The 22,386-nt window shown below is 40.5% G+C and overlaps 1 protein-coding gene across 6 annotated transcripts in view; it reads left to right on the top strand.

Moving 5' to 3' along the window:
• Positions 1-22,386, top strand: part of LOC139388023 (protein CutA homolog) — a 59,335-nt gene that overhangs the window by 11,066 nt on the left and 25,883 nt on the right. For 4 of the 6 annotated variants that reach the window (XM_071134509.1, XM_071134512.1, XM_071134511.1 and 1 more), the window contains 4 exons: positions 3,539-3,598; positions 10,565-10,610; positions 10,719-10,768; positions 10,929-11,979. In XM_071134509.1, the coding sequence (XP_070990610.1) occupies positions 3,539-3,598; positions 10,565-10,610; positions 10,719-10,768; positions 10,929-11,031 (259 nt within the window). In that variant the 3' untranslated portion in view covers positions 11,032-11,979. Of the gene's footprint in view, positions 1-3,538; positions 3,599-10,564; positions 10,611-10,718; positions 10,769-10,928; positions 12,318-22,386 lie in introns of those variants that run through there. The other 2 variants (XM_071134508.1, XM_071134507.1) reach the window with 2 other exon arrangements.

Below are 22,386 nucleotides of genomic sequence, written 5' to 3'. Positions count from 1 at the left end.
GAGCGCTCTGGAGCAGGTTCATCTTTCCATCGATCCTGACTTGTCTCCCAGTCACTGCTGCTGAAAAACATTCCAACAGCATGATGCTGCCACCACCATGCTTCACCGTAGGCATTCAAGCCAAGGAGTACAATCTTGCTTTCATCAGACCAGAAAATATTGCTTCTCATGGTCTGAGAGTTCTTTAGGTGCCTTTTGGCAAACTCCAAGTTGGCTGTCATGTGCTTTTTACTGAGGAGTGGCTTCCATCTGGCTACTCTACCATAAAGGTCTTATTGGTGGAGTACTGCAGAGATGGTTGTCCTTCTGAAAGGTTCTCCCATCTCCACAGACGAACTCTGGAGCTCTGTCAGATTGACCATCGGGTTCTTCGTCACCTCCCTGACCAAGGCCCTTCTCCCCCGATTGCTCTGTTTGCCGGGCGGCCAGCTCTAGGAAGAGTCTTAGTGGTTCCAAACTTCTTCCATTTAAGAATGACCTTCAATGCTGCAGACATTTTTTGTACCCTTCCCCAGATCTGTTCCTCGACACAATCCTGTCTCGAAGATCTACAGACAATTCCTTCGACCTCATGGCTTGGTTTTTACTCTGACATGCACTGTCAACTGTGGTACCTTATGTAGACAGGTGTGTGCCTTTCTAAATCATGTCCAATATATTTAATTTACCACAAGTGGACTCCAACCAAGCTGGAGAAACAGACGCCTCACAAGTCCTCAACTGGCAGCTTCATTAAATAGTGCCCGCAAAACACCAGTCTCAAAGTCAACAGTGAGGAGGCGACTCCGGGATGCTCTAGGCAGAGTTGCAAAGAAAAAGTACATATCTCAGACTGGCCAATAAAAATAAAATATTAAGATGGGCAAAATAACACAGACACTGGACAGAGGAACTCTGCCTAGAAGGCCAGCATCCCAGTCCCCTCTTCACTGTTGACTTTGAGACTGGTGTTTTGCGGGTACTATTTAATGAAGCTGCCAGTTGAGGACTTGTGAGGCATCTGTTTCTCAAACTAGACACTCCAATATACCTGTCCTCTTGCTCAGTTGTGCACTGGGGCCTACTACTCCTCGTTCTATTCTGGTTAGAGCCCGTTTGCGCTGTTCTGTGAAGGGAGTAGTACACAGCGTTGTATAAGATCTTCAGTTTCTTGGCAATCTCCGCATGGAATAGCCTTCATTTCTCATAACAAGAACAGACTGACGAGTTTCAGAAGAAAGTTCTTTGTTTCCGGATATTTTGAGCCTGTAATCGAACCCACAAATGCTGATGCTCCAGATACTCAACTAGTCTAAAGAAGGCCAGTTGTATTGCTTCTTTAATTAGCACAACCGTTTTCAGCTGTGCTAACATAATTGCAAAAGGGTTTTCTAATGATCAATTTGTCTTTTAAAATCATACATTTGGATTAGCTAACACATCGTGCCATTGGAACACAGGAGTGATGGTTGCTGATAATGGGCCTCTGTATGCCTATGTAGATATTCCATTTAAAAATCTTCAGTTTCCATCTACAATTGTCATTTACGACATTAACAATGTCTTCACTATATTTCTGGTCAATTTGATGTTATTTTAATGGACAAAAACAAGGACAATTCTAAGTGACCCCAAAGTTTTGACGGGAAGTGTACATGTAAATGAATCAATACATTCTAGTATGGTAACATGAATAAGTATATTTCAAGCTAGAATCCAACAGCTGGAAATAATCCTGGAACCCCTGCGGTTAGGGTGAATCCTGTCTCTGTTAAAAAGTGCTGGTTTCCTTTCACAGCAAATCAAAGTTGTCACACAAAGTTGCAAAGTTTCTTCAGGTACTTGTTGATGAGTCGGCTGAAATGTTCCGAACCCCTTCGGTATCACGGGAGGGGAACAGAGATTATTATATTCCCTGTGCTAGCGAGCATGTTTAAAACATGTTTGTAGTCCTCCCTCCGATCACCTAAAACGAAGGTCGTTAAACCTATGTGAGTGACGATGGTCTCAATGTTAGAGTAGTTGGCCAGAACCGTGGGCAAGAGGGAGTTGATGTCATGGACACAGGCTCCTTGGTGACAGTGGACCTTGGTCAGATCATAGGCAGGCCAAAATCTCTCACCATCAAGCTGCCCACCATGATGTTGGTCGTGATGGAATCCGATGGGGAAGCAACCTGTTGAACTGTGGTTGCCATGGCCGTGAGGGAGGTGCCACTGGGCGGCCGCCGGCTGTTGGTAAACATCCAGGATCCGCGCTGACTCCCGGGGCTGGTAGGTCCGGCACCAAGGGGGGCAAACCAGTTTGATAACTGGATTGTATCTTCTTGGATAGATGAAGGGTGCCCAGACTGCCTCCCCAATCTCTTACGCCTTGTGAGTGTCCAGTCTCCCATGGGCAACGGAGTTGAGTTTCACGTCTGTCTGTTGGAGTGGGACAGATGACGTCTGTTTCTATATGAATATTATTTTCATTTCCATTCTCCTGAACATACCCCAGGTGTAGATAATCAAGTATACCCAAGCAACCAACCAATTATATTGTGTACAGATAAGTATAAATAAGCTTTGACACTATGCTGCACAGCAAATTCTCCACTGTTGAAATAAAACAAATTAACACTGACATATAGACACCGGAACAGTGTTAAATTAATACACTGCTTAGTCTAAAGCCGTATTCAAATATTTCCCGCCTTGCCTTTCGGTTAAATTGTGGAGTTACCACCCATGACTGTATTTGTTATGGGTTCATCCATTTTCTGTCCGATGGATTTCACGGATCTCTCAAGTGAGATCCAAAGTGAATAAAATACAAAATACATATATATTTCCTAAGGCCTTATTTTGAGGACCTAGTTTTACCCTAATACAGGGACCTGAAACTCATGCACATTTTCTGCCTAGTTCTGGTGTGGAGTGCAATAGGGATTGCATCACCTGTGGATCTGTTAGTGAGGTATGCGAATTGGAATGGGTCACGGGTGTCTGGGATGATGGTGTTGATGTGGAGCCATGACCAGGCTTTCAAAGCATTTCATGGCTACAGACGTGAGTGCTATGAGGTAGTCATTTTAGAGTGGTTACTTTGGCATTCTTGGGATGTTGGGATGCCCATGGCTTCTGTTTGAGATATGTACGTACTGTCACTGTGGGGACGACATCGTCGATGCACTTATTAAGGAAGCCAGTGGCTGATGTGGTCAACGCCTCAGTGTTTTTGGATGAATCCCGGAACATATTGCAGACTGTGCTATGAAACAGTCCTGTAGCTTTGCATCCACTTCATAGGGCCACGTCCGTATTGAGCGCATCACTGGTACTTCTTGATAGAGGGCGAGGGAGTAAAGGTGATCTAGAGTTTTATCTCCTCTAGTTGTGCAGGTGGCATGTTGGTAAAAAAAAAAATGAGGTGAGACAGATTTCAGTTTTGCAGTAGCATTGAGGAAATGTTCTCAATTGTTTTCAAAATTAGAAACAACATATCCTCAAAATAACCAGATCATATCCATAAGTGTATTAATTGAAGTCTCTCTCCTCCTTCCCACTCTTGTCTACAGAGCCCTTATGGAGAGGAGGATGGCAGCATGCATCAATATTCTGCCCAGGACTTCTACGATGTAAGTTCTGTCTGGCTAGCTGGCACGCATGCACTTCTTGAGTATGGGTACCCGTTGCTAAGGAAATCACTATTGTGGTTACTTGACTGAATGTAAATGACTCACATTACCACAAGAGAGTGAGAAAGTTTCAATCTAAAGTGTGTAAGCCTGTAAATGCATTGGCCATGAATAAGAAAGTGTGTTCTGTTCTCATAGAGACTTGTCAATGTTTTACCAGCTACTCAACAAGGTGCTACTGGATTTACACCTTCAGGAAACAGAACAGCAGTGACCTGCTACTAAAATAGTTACTTATCTACAAGTTGAATGCACAATGTCATTGAGCCACCAAAAGAAGGTCAGATAAGGACAGAGTGCAATGACTGGCATTTTATTTTACCAGGCAAGTCAGTTAAGAACAAATTCATTTTTTCAATGATGGCCTAGGAACAGTGGTTTAACTGCCTTGTTCAGGGGCAGAGCGACAGATTTTTACCTTGTCAGCTCAGGGATTCGATCTTGCAACATTTCGGTCCAACACTCTAACCACTAGGCTACCTGCTGGGTATCGCCATTAACTCTCCTTTAACTCAGCATTCAACTGATTGATACGTAACTATTTTAGTAGCAGGTCAGGCTGTTCTATTTCCTGAAAGTGTAACTTCAGTAACACCTCGTTGAGTAGCTGTTTAAACATTGACAAGCCTCTATGAGAACAGACCATACATTCTTATCCATGGCCTAAGATAAGAGAAAGCTAGATGGAGTAAGATACAGCAACAGCAACAGCCACCAGGCCAGAAACAAGTGCCAAACCCTCAAATTAGAAGGCCATTATGTGACTTGTGTCACTGTAGAGAAACTGTGGATATTGGCCAGCTGTCAGTCAAAGTGGCTGTGTCTGTTACTGAATGTCCTGCTTGACTTGAGACTAACTGTTTGTGCAACCATGAGTGAGAGTGTTTTATTCCAGTTTATCTAATGTGTTGTGTTATGAAATGACATTATCTATGACTATGGGCAAAGATGGTCTCTTGTGAAAGAGTCACGTGTGGCCTTGTGTCAGTCAGTGGTTCTCAATTCTCTCCTCAGGGACCCCCAGCTATTCCAGATGTAATTCACTTCATTCAACGTGTCAATTAACACAATAATAACATGTGTGGAATTTTAATAATATAATATGGCTGACCAGATGTTTCTTCAAAAGGATCTAAAAATAACCTTTCAGATTATCCATAAAGGTTCTATAAAGAACTATCGTGTCTTTACTATAATTTCCCAATATAACCTTTCCGATATTTTCATATCTGATCAATAATCTTCTGATTAATTATTAATTTATTTTCCCTCACCTTACTCTCATTCTAAGCGTCGTAAATTGTTGGTTATCTGCACGAGTCCTAGTCTTCACTATGAGTCATCCATACATCAATTGTCTTAAATCATGTATTTATTACTAACCAAGTAATTCATATAAATGCATAAACAAACAGTAAATATGGTTACATGAGATGATAGAATGTGCCCTGGTGGGCTGAACCGGCATGGAGGCTTGTTAGACAAAGGGGCAATGGGGGTGTCGACTAAGAAGTCCCTACAGAGTTAATTATGACAATTAAAATGCTAATCCCTTACACATGAACGCTCACTCATTCGGGAACAATTGCAATCAATATATATATTTACGCTCAGTGTGTCGTCTTGATCGCTGGTGAAAAGTATTTCTTTTGTAGAATTGTCCGTCTCTCTCTCTCTGTGTTGTTTAGAGGGGATAGTTCAAAGTGACATTCGTCATAGAATGGATGTTTCGGCGGTTGTCGTTCTTCGCGTTCAATGATACCGAATTCCTAGCTGCAGACTAGTAATCAATATCAAAGACTTGTTCTTATTCTGTCGGTATCGATAGTATAAGAGTAACCACGTGGTATGGTTAAAAGATTCAGCAATGGTCTACAACCTTTGTCCTCCCCTAATGTAGAAAAACATGGTCTGCTGATAATTTCTCAAAGTTGGGTTTTATTCGGAATGGCAGAAAAGGGCTGTCCCAGGATGTCTGACCCTAACTGGGCTCAGGGGCGGTCCTCTAATTTAGTTCAAATCCAATTGGGAATTGTATTTTTCTTCATTAAACAGTCCACAATCATATCACACCATTATACAAACAGTATCATACTCACTCATTCATCTTATACAACAATTAGATGTAAACCTCATATCTGAGGCTATTATATAAACAGCGTTATGGTGATGTGGCCACACCGTCTCTCTTGAGCTTCCCAAGTTGTGACAAACGGACCAGTTCGTAGCTGGATTCTTCACCGATCTTTTACACTTTCTCTGGAACATGACATTTGTTCGTACCTCGAGTTCTGTGAGGTGGAAGGATTTCCTTTGTCCTCTGTAAAAGTTTACCCTCTAATACTGTGAGGCAGGGTCTTCTGAGGAATTTACGACCTCTGACCACAGCAGCCTAGTTGAAGGAGGAAAGGGGGGCGGCAGGGAGCGGGGGATGGGGTTGCTATACTCAGAGACCAACGTCATGACAGAACCATAAAAAAGGGTTCTAGATAGCCCCACAAAAGGTAACCATAGTGGAACCCATTTTTGGTCCTTTTTAGAAAAAAAATTATTGATAGCACCAAAAAGGGTTACTCTGTGGTTACAAGCAGGGCATAACATTTACTTTTTAGTCCAGAAAGATGGCAGCCTCTCAGATTTTTTTACAACCCAAAATATTTTTTCTCCCGGTAATATTACACCAATAAAACACCCAAAATGTACTAGTAAGAAGTAATGTGCAATATTGTTTAATTTATGTACATTTTTGTGACGTAATTATTTTAACCAAAATATCACAGATGAGACAAAAATGTTAATCTGCCAGTGTAAGGGCGGAAGGATACCCTGGTTGCATGACTAGAGACATATTTGTGCCTGTGAGATTGAGTTTGACAAGTAGAAACATTGTCTTTTCTTCCCTAGCAGTTGAAACTCAAATTTAGGAAAAAAAACTTAGCTTGTGATGAAAAACCTTTAAATAGCCAAGAAACACAAGGACAAATTCTCACTTCAGTAGACTTTCACTTCAAGTAAATTAGACCAACTTTTATGCCTGTGCTCAGCTCTTCTAAAAATGAATATTTTACTCAGCTCTTCATGTGTGCACAGCCAGCCCCCAGTAAGGCAGTGTTGCAGCGCGAGGTGGAATAGGCTAAATCGGATTCGTAGTTCAGAAATACTTTGGAAACAGCTCCTGCAACATTTATTTTACTATTTATGATAATACTTGACTATTGTTATTAACAAATGTGAGTGAAATGCTCGCGCTGGGGAGCCCTGACCACCCGCTAATGTGGCTGGTGAAATTAACATCTGAAGGGCACTGCATGGTCATTCCAATCGCTGGATTTGCCGTGCAGCATTTACAGTGATATGATTGACCGGCTCAGATCAGTCTTATGTAGCAAAATTTGAAAGTTGATAAACTCACTTTTGAGAAAAGTGCCTTTGAATGTTTTGGTACCTCCTGGAGAGCTCTCCGTTGTCTACACCCATTCAGCTGTGTTCACACTCTCTTAAGCCAGCCCCACCTATCTCTTTAAGGATTCGCATGTGAGATCATGTGCTAAACAGTGAGTAGTGTAGTAAAGAATAAGACTAAACGTGGTAGTAGCCTACAATGAGGAAAAATTCCAGGGAAACAGAAAGTGTCCAGATAAAACTATTTTATAAATATTAGATGACACTTACCCAGACACACTTGTCTAAATTGATGGGTCATGTGAAAGAAATTCTATAACCTCCAGCCACATCCAGTGGTGGAATAAGTACTACATTGTCATACTTGAGTAAAAGTAATGATAGAAACCTTCAAAGTAAAATACTTGGTTTTAAAAATAAAGTATCAAAAGTATAAATAATTTCAAATTCCTTATATTAAACCAGACAGACCAATTTTTTATTTACAGATAGCCAGGGGCACACTCCAACATAATTTACAAATGAAGCATTTGTGTTTAGTGTGTCTGCCAGATCAAATGCAGTATTGATGACCAGGGATGTTCCCTTGATAAGTAGTGAAGTAAAAGATTCCAAAAATATAAATAGCAAAGTAATGCACAGATATTATAGTACTTTAAAGTATTTTCTGAGGCAACCTTCGTCAGCCTCAGAAAGCCTGGCCTCTCAACAAATGGCATCATGTCCTTTGCAATGTAATACGAAAAGGACTGCAGTGAGGTCTTGAGCATTTTTTTGACGTGGGTGCATAAGCAGCCTGACTTTTTAAATGCTTGCTCGAGTGTCTGTGTCACAACTGTAGATGAGGGACCAGTAGCATCACTGGGTTTGCCTGCTGCACACCCACTCTGTAAACAAGGGAAAAGCAAATGTATTATTATTACTAGTATTGTTACATTATGATTATTATTCACTTACACACAGTCTCTTCGGTGTTGCATTTGAGTATATGCAATGACCCAATGGACAATATACATAAATACAAATGAGTCTTAAGACCGTGATGGTAATTGTAATGAGCCCAACAATTGACATAAATACAGGAGTCTTGTATAGTGTTTCTCCTGTTGGAACACTTTTACAACCAAGTCGACGTCTGCCGGATTTTAAATTAACAAAATATGTTGGTGGGTGACTAAACTACCTAACGTGTTATCGTGTGCAATGGGCGAATAGAGTCTGCAGACACACGATGCAGACACACAATGTATACAGCAGCAGAACAACGTGTTTTTACAAGAGTAAATAACACTGAAAGCTTCAGTTTACATTATTGACAAGCTATTAGCAAGTTAGACAAACCTTAACATTTTTCCCCATTCCGAAGTCCCCACATCATGCATTGAGCTAAAAGTTAACTTACCTTGCATTCGCTATAAAGTAGTGGGTGGTGGTCACCAAGATGACTCAAAAGATTTGAAATGTTTCGCATCCATTTTTTGTTGTTGCATGTTCTGCAGACAGGGTGACCATCTTCGATTAAGTTTCCCTCAGCACTCTTATGAACCCCAAAATACGACCACACTTCAGATTTGGTCCTCTTGGAAGGCTGAAAAATCTCCCGAGCACTGTCACTGCCTTCCGCCATGTTTTCACACAAAACAACAACACTCACGTTGCATGCTGCGCCTGCTTCAGACTGTTGCTAACTTTGGTTGATGCTGGACAGTATTTACAGTGAGTTTTTCAAACCGTGGTAATCAAACATGGTTTTAATTATAATTAATATTTGAAATGGTAATATTAATCGTCAGGAATTTTACCGTGGTTTATCGTGAACCCGTAACCGTTTCATCCATACGTTACACACACGTAAGTTAATGTTAGCTAGCAAGCAAGCCAGCCACCGCTAATGTTAAGCTAATTTAGAAATGTAATGTTAACGTTAGCTAGCTAGCTATTTTTTTTTACTTGAATCTCAGTCCATAAAGTAACGTTACAAGCAATACAAACCGATTGTCATAGATAGCTAAAGATAACCCAATAGGTTCAATGTTAATCAGCAAGCAGCCATCGAACTGCAGCTGGCTGTCTAACAGCAAGCTTTAACTAGCAATACAAACCGATTGTCATAGCTAGCTAAAGTTAGCTAACATTGAACCTATTTGGTTAACTAACATTAGGCTATAACTAGCCATGCAAAATGGCATTCTGAGAAAACATCACTAACGCTACCCACACTTCATACACATAAATTAATCTACAATGTATTCTTCAATTAAATTGTTTGTACCTAAATCAGGGAATGTTTTTACCTAAATTTCTCATCTGATTCATTTTCATAATCAAAGTCTCAGCATGCCACGACATTCCTCCAGAAATTAATCCACAACTTTTTCCCACTGACCTTTGTCAATAGCGCCCAATAAATTCAGGGCAGCAAAGTTATTGAGAGCAGTAGCAACATATTTGCAGTTCTCCATGGCTAACGTTATATATTTAAAAAAAACTGCAGTAGAAAGCATTTTCTACGCATAACGACCAGCTAATTTTATAGACACAAGATGCTACATGGCAGACCAATCTGAAACGAATTTCTCTGAATGTCCAGCCGACTCATTATCTCAGCCAATCATGGCTAGTGGGAAGGTTCCTGACTTTCTTTGGCTAATCCCACAGGGCTTGTAATTTAACAACTTTATTCATATTTACAGATGACATAAGTTTGTTATCGAGAAGGCAATTCTGCCAAAAAACGCATATTGATAAAAATAAAAACAATTACGTTCAAACGTCTCTCCTGTGAAGTCATGACTTGCGACATATGGCTAGTTTCCTGAATTGGGTCATATATGTCCACTGCTGAAGTCAGTGCATTCATACTTCTTGCGCTTCGCAGCGCAGAGCTGTTGTGAAGGTAGTTGTCAAGGAAGTGAGTTTGTGTTTATGCAGGATCTCCTACCCCAACTACCGTCAACCAATCATGTCAATGCAGAGCTATATGGAGCCCTCCGCATTGTTACAAAATATGAGAGGTGCATGGCGATGCGGTACAAAGCTCATTTTGGCCTTTGCGTGCCTATGGAGGCTCTGCATTTGCGTCACACCATCCATATAGCACCTCCAACCACATTTTCGGATCAAGCATGAATTGGCTCTTACCTGCCAATGTCAAATTCTACCTGCATTTGACAGGTGGTGGATGTTAACTTCTAGGTCCTGGTTACAAGCCAAAGAACCTCTATCTGGTACTATTTAGAACCATTATATTTGAGTGTGTGTTTTTTTTATCTATTTTTTTAATTGAACCTTTATTTAATTAGACAAGTCAGTTAAGAACAAATTCTTCCGGGTTTGGCCGGTCTACCCCGGCCAAACCCGGACTACACTGGGCCTATTGTGCGCCACCCCATGGGACTCCTAATCACGGCCGGATGTGATACACTACACAGAAGTATACTTTTCACTGTGTGTGTACAATTTCCTACTGCATGTCCCAAGGTTGTTTTTTTTTTTGTCCCATAGGTATTACTGGAAAGGAGAGGTTCAAGATGCGACAGAAATTCTGATGGTAAGGTTATTTGGCAGAGCTTTTAAGTCTCTGGCCAGTCATTCAGAATTACGCTGTGAGTTGAAACCAACTTTCCAGAGTGATAACAGGGACTTTTCTGCATTGTAGTTTGTGAAGACGAGGACCTCGAAGATCCAGAGGGTCACAGACTTTGTCAAGTAAGTTACATTTGGTTCCTTTAGAAATCATCCCAAGCAGTTACATGTCAGGTAAAGCCAAAGCATTTCTGGGTCCAGGGCAACAGTACTTCAGGTCTCAGGAAGGCAGTAGGGATGCTAATTTGCCTAATATCTATGTTGTTCCTTCCCTCCACCCCAGATCTGTCCATCCTTATGAGACTCCAGAGGTGCTGAGTTTTCCAGTTGAGGACGGGAGCCTGCCATATATGAAATGGATGGACGAGGCCGTTCCTGACGACTGACGAATGAGGGAGCATAATATCCCCAATGGTCTGTGATCTTATTGGATGTGAATCTCCAATCGGTTGATTAACAGGAGAGTTAGGCCACAGGGATTGGCTAGGAACCAGGAAGCTTTGGATTAGATCGAGGGGTCCAAAGTTTAACTCATGCTTTTGAACTCTCAATCCACAGATGATAACGGATTAGCTCCCACCAGAGGGGCATACAGTGCCTTGCAAAAGTATTCATCCCCCTTGGCGTTTTTCCTATTTTGTTGCATTACAACCTGTAATTTAACCTTTCTGATCTCCCCATCCCGGATCCGGGATCGTGAATACAGACTCAAGCTCATTACCATAACGCAACGTTAACTATTCATGAAAATCGCAAATGAAATGAAATAAATATGCTAGCTCTCAAGCTTAGCCTTTTGTTAACAACACTGTCATCTCAGATTTTCAAAATATGCTTCTCAACCATTGCAAAACAAGCATTTGTGTAACAGTATTGATGGCTAATGTAGCATTTAGCATAGCATTTAGCGTTAGCATTTAGCAGGCAACATTTACACAAAAAAACAGAAAAGCATTCAAATAAAATAATTTACCTTTGAAGAACTTCAGATGTTTTCAATGAGGAGACTCTCAGATAGCAAATGTTCAGTTTTTCCTGAAAGATTATTTGTTTAGGACAAATCGCTCCGTTTTCTGCGTCACGTTTAGCTACGAAAAAACCCCTGTATCCAGGATTGTGTAAATCTATCAGCAAGCTCATTAGCATAACACAACGTTAACTATTCATGAAAATGGCTAATGAAATGAAATTAATCTATTTGCTCTCAAGCTTAGCCTTTTGTTAAACTGATTTTTATTTGGATTTCATGTAATGGACATACACAAAATAGTTAAAATTGATGAAGTGAAAAAAAAATAAAAAACTTGTTTCAAAAAAGAAAAAAGAAAATAAAATGGAAAAGTGGTGCATGCATATTGTCACGTCCTGACCTTAGTTCCTTTTTTTAATGTCTCTATTTTAGGTTGATCAGGGTGTGAGTTGGGTTGGGAATTCCATGTTTTGTTCTATGTTTGTATTTCTATGTGTTTGGCCTGGTATGGTTCCCAATCAGAGGCAGCTGTCAATAGTTTTCTCTGATTGAGAACCATACTTAGGCAGCCTGTTTTCACCCTTGAGTTGTGGGTAGTTGTTTTCTGTCTCTGTACCAGACAGGACTGTTTCGTTTGTTCCGTTTTGTTATTTTTGTTTTAGTGTTCAGTGTAATTAAAAGATAATGAACACGTACCACACTGCACCTTGGTCCTCTCCTTCTTCCACCAACGACAACCGTTACACATATGTATTCACCCCCTTTGCTATGGAGCCCCTAAATAGGATCTGGTGCAGCCAATTACCTTCAGAATTCACATAATTAGTTAAATAAAGTCCACTTGTGTGCAATCTAAGTGTCATATGATCTCAGTATATGAACACCTGTTCTGAAAGACCCCAGAGCCTGCAACACCACTATGCAAGGGGCACCACCAAGCAAGTGGCACCATGAAGACCAAGGATCTCTCCAAACAGGTCAGGGACAAAGGTGGAGAAGTACAGATCAGGGTTGGGTTATAAAAAATATCCAGATCTTTGAACCTCCCACGGAGGTTGTAAAGAAATGGAAAGAATATGACACCACAACAAACCTGCCAAGAGGGCCACCCTCCAAAACGCACGGACCAGGCAAAGAGGGCATTAATCAGAGAGACAACAAAGAGACCAAATACGACGCTGAAGGACCTGCAAAAGGCATATGGGAGACTCCCCAAGCATATGGAAGACGGTACTCTGGTTAGATTAGACTCAAATTTAGCTTTTTGGCCACCAGGAAAAAAATGTCTGGCGCAAAACCAACACCTCTCATCAATCCAAGAACACCATCCCCACAGTGAAGCATGGTGGCCATCTCATGCTGTGGGATGTTTTTCCTCGGCAGGGACTGGGAAACATGTCAGAATTGAAGTAATGGATGGTGCTAAATACAGTGAAATTCTTGAGGGAAATCTGTTTGTCTTCCAGAGATTTGAGACAGGGACAGAGGTTAAACTTCCAGCAGGACAATGAACCTAAGCATACTGACAAAGCAACACTCGAGTGGTTTAAGGGGAAACATTTTAAATGTCTTGGATTGGCCTAGTCAAAGCCCAGACCTCAATCCCAATTGAGAATCTGTGGTATCGCGGTACACCAGCGGAACCCATCCAACTTGAAGGAGCTGGAGCAGTTTTGCCTTGAAGAATGGGCAAAAATCCCAGTGGCTAGATGTGCCAAGTGTATAGAGACATACCCCAAGAGACTTGCAGCTGTAATTGCTGCAAAAGGTGGCTCTACAAAGTATTGACTTTGGGGGGGGGGGGGGGGGGTGAATAGTTATGCACGCTCAAGTTTTCAGTTTTTTACAATAAAAAAAATATTTTGCACCTTCAAAGTGGTAGGCATGTTGTATAAATCAAGTGACACAAACCCCCAAAATAATCTATTTTAATTCCAGGTTGTAAGGCAACAAAATAGGAAAAATGTCAAGTGGGGTGAATACTTTCACAAGCCACTGTACTACAAAGCATGATCAATGAGCTAGCCAGCTAACATTGATGAACAACCAAAAATAACCTTATTTTTGTGTGATTAATTTAAGAAAGCTACATTTACACATGTTTTACGTTGTTGAGTCAACTAGATATGTCCATTTCAAGGTTATCTTAAAAATAAAAAAGAAGTTGTGTCAGAATATTTAGGCAAGTTAGCTTGCTAACTCATTGATCCTCCTTTGTACCCCTCTGGACATTGAGATTAAGTCAGACTCAGAGTTGTTAGACTCTTGTTGTTAGCGCTCTGTGTTATACAGGTCTGTGTTTTGCCATGATAATGCTGTGTTTGATATGACCTCTAATGTTTGTTGTCAGTTTGTCAGACCTGAAAGAATGTGTAGCTCCAAATCTGAAAAGAATTGCCTGGAAACAGCATTAGGCTTGAAACAGTAATGTTATGTGTTTATTCAAGGTATTATAGCTTACTACATAACATTATAAACTCAGCAAAAAACGAAACGTCCTCTCACTGTCAACTGCATTTATTTTCAGCAAAAATAACGTGTAAATATTTGTATGAACATGACAAGATTCAACAACTGAGACATAAACTGAACAAGCTCCACAGACATGTGACTAACAGAAATTGAATAATGTGTCCCTGAACAAAGGGAAAATTAAAAGTAACAGTCAGTATCTGGTGTGGCTCCAGCTGCATTAAGTAGTGCAGTGCATCTCCTCCTCATGGACTTCACCAGATTTGCCAGTTCTTGCTGTGAGATGTTACCCCACTTTTCCACCAAGGAACCTGCAAGTTCCAAGACATTTCTGGGGGGAATGGCCCTAGCCCTCACCCTCCGATCCAACAGGTCCCAGACATGCTCAATGGGGTTGAGATCCAGGCTCTTCGCTGGCTTTGGCAGAACACTGACATTCCTGTCTTGCAAGAAATCAAGCACAGAACGAGCAGTATGGCTGGTGGCATTGTCAGGCTGGAGGGTTATGTCAGGATGAGCCTGCAGGAAGGGTACCACATGAGGGAGGAGGATGTCTTCCCTGTAACTTACAGCGTAGAGATTGCCTGCGATGACAACAAGCTCAGTCCGATGATGTTGTCACACCGCCCCAGACCATGATGGACCCTCCACCTCTAAATCGATCCCGCTCCAGAGTACAGACCGCGGTGTAACGCTCATTCTTTCGACGATAAATGCGAATCCGACCATCACCCCTGGTGAGACAAAACCGCGACTCGTCAGTGAAGAGCACTTTTTGCCAGGCCTGTCTGGTCCAGCGACGGTGGGTTTGTGCCCATAGGCGAGGTTGTTGCCGGTGATGTCTGGTGAAGACCTGCCTTACAACAGGCCTACAAGCCCTCAGTCCAGCCTCTCTCAGCCTATTGCGGACAGTCTGAGCACTGATCATGGATTGTGCGTTCCTGGTGTAACTCGGTCAGTTGTTGTTGCCATCCTGTACCTGTCCCACAGGTGTGATTTTCGGATGTACTGATCCTGTGCAGGTGTTCTTACACGTGGTCTACCACTGCGAGGATGATCACCTGTCTGTCCTGTCTCCGTGTAGCGCTGTCTTAGGCTTCTCACAGTATGGACATTTCAATTTATTGCCCTGCCCACATCTGCAGTCCTCAAGCCTCCTTAAAGCATGCCTAAGGCACGTTCATGCAGATGAGCAGGGACCCTGGGCATTTTCTTTTGGTGTTTTTCAGAGTCAGTAGAAAGGCCTCTTTAGTGTCCTACGTTTTCATAACTGTGACCTTAATACACAAACCGCTTACAGACGGTAGGCAATTAACGACCATTCCACCGGTGCGTTTTCATTAATTGTATGGTTTATGGTTCCTTGAACAAGCATGGGAAACAGTGTTTAAACCCTTTACAATGAAGTTATTTGGATTTTTAGGAATTATCTTTGAAAGACAGGGTCCTAAAAAAGGGATTTTTTATTTGTTATAAGTTATTTCCATTGAATTGTATTCCTAAAACATCAGACTAATGATTAAATCACATTTGTTTTTCTTATCTGGTTTCCGTAAAGCTGGCACAGCACCCGTTTCTCGTTTCACTGTGAAGTGAAAGTTGATAGTACTGCATTTTGAGTAGGGATTATTGAGCTGAGTTTGAAATTATTGCTCTAAGGATAGCGTTTTGTAATATATAATTGGTCAAAAATACTTTCCTTCTTCCTTGAGGTGATACATGATGCTTTGTACCAGTTAGGGTTCTATTCAATCTGTATCACTGAATATACATTTTAAGGTAAATTCCAATTGAGCCGACATATACAGTGTTTCTGTGAATGCAGTCTTCGCTAACACTGGAACATTGCCTTTAAATTTCAATCATGCTGTAATGCTGAACTTCCGTGGTACGGATTGAATAGAGCCCTTACATGTTTGAATTTTAGAGTGGGGTGAAAGCATTTACACATATTTCCGGGTTTTGCCTTACATGGAAAGAGGAGATTTGGTGCATGTACTAGCACTCTGAATACTGTAGCGTGTTGTGTTCACCAATTTTTAGCCCGTGATCCCTGACTGTTAGATCCAGAGAGGAAGCTGTGTGTCCACATTAAACCTGTTCCCCTGGGTACATGGAGCACAGAGAAGAAAGGTCCACCTGTTCAGGGCCCAGATGGATCCGGGCCTGGTGAAAGCAGGGCCTGTTGTGTATACACATTAAAACAGCCACACGGTTAGGTCACTGTTTACATTGCATGCTGTAGATTACTGAGCTCTAGTTTATATACACATACACACACAGTTACATTCACACCTCGGCACCCTGCATCCTCTGAGGGTCATCTCTCTTGCTCACACATACACAGTGAACATAGTATACCTGAGGGACTAACTGAACAATGTTCTGTAATAAATGATAGACAAGATGTCAAACAGCTACAGTTTGAGTGGAGTGATTTATCATGGTACCGTTTTCAGAGCCAGTTTAGTTTGCTTCCTCATAGTCTTGAATAGAAGAATGCTGGTTAAACCATTGATGCAGCATAGTTTCGCTTAACTCGCTGAAGTTAGAATAGGGGTTAATCCTCCATCGGAAAACTGTTTCCAGCATCAGAACCTCACAAAGGAAATGCAGACATGGTTAAGCAAGGTTTTGTTCCCGTGGATTTACCCATAATCCACTTTACCCCCAAAGACAGAGGAAAGGGCAGTAGCGAGTAGCCTATTCCCTATATAGTGCACTACTTTTGACCTGGGCCCATAGGTCTCTGGTCAAAAGTAGTGCACTAATACTGTATAGGAAATAGGTTGCCATTTGGGACTCACATTTTTCCTTTTCACCATTGGATTAATGAACGACCCAAAAAATGTACAGCTATGGTGTATATGTCACCACTATGTATTTGATGTTACTATCAGGGTCATGAATAGTGGATTGAGTTCCTATGAGACTAAATCACATAATGTTATGTCAGCGTAATATGTCTCTGACTGATCATGCCCACTGGAGGTTATCACTGAGTGGACTGCATACTGATAACCATTTACATTGAGGGGGATCAAAGATTGTGTTCACCACTATTGTATTGTGATGGATAGGCCTACTTTCTATTTTGGCAAACTACATTCAATAAAGGATCTCAACATTCAGTTACTAGCAAACAGGGTTGGGGAGTAATGGATCACAAATTTTTTTTAACTAATCCGTTACCATCAAAAATATTGCAATCAGATTACAGATACTTTTGAAAACTAGATGAAAAATATCTTTCACACTTCTCTGTTTTCTCAATAACAATCAAAAGAGCATTGACAAAGTTTGTTCCACCTGAGCGAGTCTGACCACAAGTTAGAGACCACTATGACACACCAAATGTGTTTGATAGATCGCGGGAAAAGAGTAGGAATAGGCTTTTTTAGGCTCCAGTCCAAGCTATTTCTTCACATGGTGCGACTGCTGTTGGCATCCACAGATTATCCAACTTGAATAAACGCTTGGAGGTAAAGATGACAGCAGTGATGTAGTCTACGGCGATACGGATATCACTTATTATTGATATCTACATAGAGCATTGATGAGAATCACACCCCTGCTCTCTCATTTAGCTATTTGCGTCTTACGGATTGAGGTTGTTGTGGAAGGCTGTTCACAAATCTAAATGTGTATTTGAACTCAATAATGGTTGAATTGAAAAATTTTAAGCTGCCTTTCAATCATTGTTTTTTAAACCAGTGGGCAGTATTTGAAAAATCGACTCTTGCAATAGATGGATAATGCATATCCAAACCTATGGAATAAATGCATCTAATTCATGCTGATTAAAAAAAATCCATAGGCCTAAAGGACACATACTCTCACTTTTAACAGATTTAAAGGGGCAATCTGTAGTTGCTACATCAATTTTTGGACATATATATATATATATATATATATATATATATATATATATATATATATATATATATACTACCGGTCAAAAGTTTTAGAACACCTACTCATTCAAGGTTTTTCTTTATTTTTACTATTTTCTACATTGTAGAATAATAGTGAAGACATGAAAACTATGAAATAACACACATGTAGATTCCCCCCAAAAAAGTCTTAAACAAATCAAAATATATTTTATATTTGAGATTATTCAAAATAGCCACCCTTTGCCTTGACAGCTTTGTACACTCTTGGCATTCTCTCAACCACCGTCACCTGGAATTATTTTCCAACAGTCTGGAAGGAGTTCCCACATATGCTGAGCACTTGTTGGAAGCTTTTCCTTCACTCTGCTGTCCAACTCATCCCAAACCAACTTAAAGGGGGTGAGGTCGGGTGATTGCGGAGGTCAGGTCATCTGAAGCAGCACTCTATCAATCTCCTTCTTTGTCAAATAGCCCTTACACAGCGTGAAGGTGTGTTGGGTCGGGTCATTGTCCTGTTGAAAAACGAATTATAGTCCCACTAAGCACAAACCAGATGGGATGGCGTATCGCTGCAGAATGCTGTGGTAGCCATGCTGGTTAAGTGTGCCTTGAATTCTAAATAAATCTCAGACAGTGTCACCAGCAAAGCAACCCCACACAATCACACCTCCTCCTCCTCCATGCTTCACGGTGGGAACCACACATGCAGAGATCATCCTTTCACCTACTCTGCGTCTCACAAAGACACAGCGTTTGGAACCAAAGATCTCACATTTGAACTCATCAGACCAAAGGACAGATTTCCACTGGTCTAATGTCCATTGCTCGTGTTTCTTGGCCCAAGCAAGTCTCTTCTTAATGGCGTCCTTTAGTAGTGGTTTCTTTTCAGAAATTCAACCATGAAGGCCTGATTCACACAGTCTCCTCTGAACAGCTGATGTTGAGATGTGTCTGTTACTTAAACGCTGTGAGGCATTTATTTAGAATGCAATTTCTGAGGCTGGTAACTCTAATGAACTTGTCCTCTGCAGCAGAGGAAACTCTGGGTCTTCCTTTCCTGTGGCGATCCTCATGAGCCAGTTTCATCATAGCGTTTGATGGTTTTTGCGACTGCACTTGAAGAAACTATCAAAGTTCTTGAAATTGTACAGATTGGCTGACCTTCATTTCTTAAAATAATGATTGACTTTGGGGGGGGGGGGGGGGTGAATAGTTCTGTATGCCCATGTTTTATGTTTTTTTTTGTTATTTCTTGTTTGTTTCACAATAAAAAATATTTTGCATCTTCAAAGTGGTAGGCATGTTTTGTAAATCAAATAATACAAACCCCCAAAAATCTATTTTAATTCCAGGTTGTAAGGCAACAAAATAGGAAAAATGGCAAGGGGAGTGAATAGTTCACAAGCCACTGTAAAATATAGAAAATAATACAAATAAAGAAAAACCATTTAAATAGTCCAAACTTTTGACTGGTACTATATATATCTATATGTATCTCCATTCATTCTTGAAGAATATACCTTATAAATGCCTCATGAGCTTAGTTCAACTATCACAGTCCATGAGAACCCAAAATATGAGCTTGTTTTACTCCAATGTTTGTAAACACTGTAAATTTAAACAACCACTGTAGTCTCATAACATGGTTAAAAACATAAACAACAGAGTAGGGCTGGCTAATAAATCCTTAATTTTGGGGACATGCTCAGGTAAAATCATTTGGCTAATCTTTAGTTCCATATTTCCCAGTCCTATTCTTGAAGATCAAGAGGTATACCAGTTATTGGAATTACTGGAATTCTAATAGACTTTGTTTTTGATATAATTTAATCGTGGTATTATATTTAGTAGAAAGTGATGGATTAGAAAAAGCCTACATAACCAACCCATAAAGTAACACTTGACATCCATACTTGGCCAGCTACGTAAACCTTAACATTGATTTATCCTGCAATAGATGTTGTCCAATTGGTAACATACATTTTTGTCTTCTAATGCCTCTTAAGGGAAAAGTAATTTAAAAGTCACGGAAGGTAATCAGATTACATTTCTGAGATGGGTAATCCAAAATTGACTGATTACAATTTTGGACAGGTAACTAGTAACTGCAACGGATTACATTTTGAAATTAACCTACCCAACTCTGCGAGCAACTATACTTTCTTATAATTTACTTGAAATTAATAAAGCACTTGCCCTGTCATGCTCAAATCCTGGAATTATCTTTAACACCCATTTGTCAATAATAAAACCATATGACATATGGCTCAATGTTATTTGTCTTTGCGTGTGATAAAAGTACATTCTGTGAGCAGAACTAGAACACAGTAATTAAGAATAGGCTATAAACCGTTGCCTTTAGCATTCCCGCTGAGTTAGTTAAAAATAGGATAAAATGAACCGACAGAGCAATTACAATCCACGTGGAGACAGAGAAAACTCTGCAGGGGAATCGCAGGAGGCCCGACAACCTTTAGTATTTATCTGAAGCTGTCTCCAACTCTATGTTGTTATCAAAATGACAGTCAGAAACTGTAAATTATTTTTCCAACAATTGTTCACAGAGAGAATGTTTCAGTTATAATTCACTGTATCACAATTACAGTGGGTCAGAAGTTTACATACACTAAGTTGACTGTCTTTAAACAGCTTGAAAATTCCAGAAAATGATGTCATGGCCTTAGAAGTTTCTGATAGGCTAATCGACATAATTTGAGTCAATTGGAGGTGTACCTGTGGATGTATTTCAAGGCCTACCTTCAAACTCAGTGCCTCTTTGCTTGACATCATTGGAAAATCAAAAGAAATCAGCCAAGACCTCAGAAAAAAAGTGTAGACCTCCACAAGTCTGGTTCAATTTCCAAACGCCTGAAGGTACCACGTTCATCTGTACAAACAATAGTACGCGAGTATAAACACCATGGGATCACGAAGCCGTCATTCCGCTCAGGAAGGAGACCTGTTCTGTCTACTAGAGATGACTGTATTTTGGTGCAAAAAAGTGCAAATCAATCCCAGAACAACAGCAAAGGACCTTGAAGATGCTGGAGGAACAGGTACAAAAGTATCTATATCCACAGTAAAACGAGTCCTATATCATCATAACCTGAAAGGCCGCTCAGCAAGGAAGAAGCCACTGCTACAAAACCACCATAAAAAAGCCAGACTACAGTTTGCAACTGCACATGGGGACAAAGATTGTATTTTTTGGAGAAATGTCCTCCAGTCTGATGAAACAAAAATAGAACTGTTTGGCCATAATGACCATCGTTATGTTTGGAAGAAAAAAGGGGAGGCTTGCAAGTCGAAGAACAACCTTGAAGCACGGGGGTTTTAGCATCATGTTGTGGGGGTGGTTTGCTGCAGGAGGGGCTGGTGCACTTCTCAAAATAGGTGGCATCATGAGGTAGGAAAATGATGTGGATATATTGAAGAAACATCTCAAGACATCTGTCAGGAAGTTCAAGCTTGGTTGGAAATGGGTCTTCCAAATGGACAATGACCCCAATCATACTTCCAAAGTTGTGGCAAAATGGCTTCGGGACAGCAAACTCAAGGTATTGGAGTGACCATCACAAAGCCCTGACCTCAATCCTATAGCATATTTGTGGGTAGAACTGAAAAAGCGTGTGCGAGCAAGGAGGCCTACAAACCTGACTCAGTTACCCCATCTCTGTCAGGAGGAATGGGCCAAAATTCACCCAACTTATTGTGGGAAGCTTGTGGAAGGCTACCTGAAATGTTTCACCTAAGTTAAACAATTTAAAGGCAATGCTACCAAATACTAATTGAGTGTATGTAAACTTCTGACCCACTGGGAATGTGATGAAAGAAATAAAAGCTGAAAAAAATCCTCCTCTACTATTTGTCTGACATTTCACATACTGAAATAAAGTGGTGATCGTAACTGACCTAAGCCAAGGAATTTTAACTTGGGTTAAATGTCAGGAATTGTGAAAAACTGAGTTTAAATGTATTTGGCTTACAGTATGTAAGGTTTACAGTATGTAACCATCCGACGTCAATTGTAGATTTAAACTCAGTTTCACAATCCCTGACATTTAGTCCTAGTAAAAAAATCCCTCACCTTTGTTTTTACACTAACTTTACCCCTACCTACGTGTACAAATTACTTTGAATAACCTGTACACCCGCACATTGAGTCGGTTCCTATAACCCTGTACATAGCCTGATTATTGTTATTTTGTTGTGTTACTTTTTTAAATGTATTTGTATGTAAACATTTTTACTGTAGTTTACTAAGTAAATATTTTCTTAACTTTATTTTCTTAACTGCATTGTTGGTTAAGGGCTTGTAAGTAAGCATTTCACGGTAAGATCTACACTTGTTGTATTTGGCGCATGTGACAAATAAAATGTTATTTGAATTGCACTGTTTGGAT

This window comes from Oncorhynchus clarkii, chromosome 29 (assembly GCF_045791955.1).
Source record: "Oncorhynchus clarkii lewisi isolate Uvic-CL-2024 chromosome 29, UVic_Ocla_1.0, whole genome shotgun sequence".
NCBI classification, from domain to species: Eukaryota; Metazoa; Chordata; class Actinopteri; order Salmoniformes; family Salmonidae; genus Oncorhynchus; species Oncorhynchus clarkii.
The sequence above is the reverse complement of the archived record's forward strand: the minus strand, read 5'-3'. Positions and strand labels throughout refer to the sequence as shown.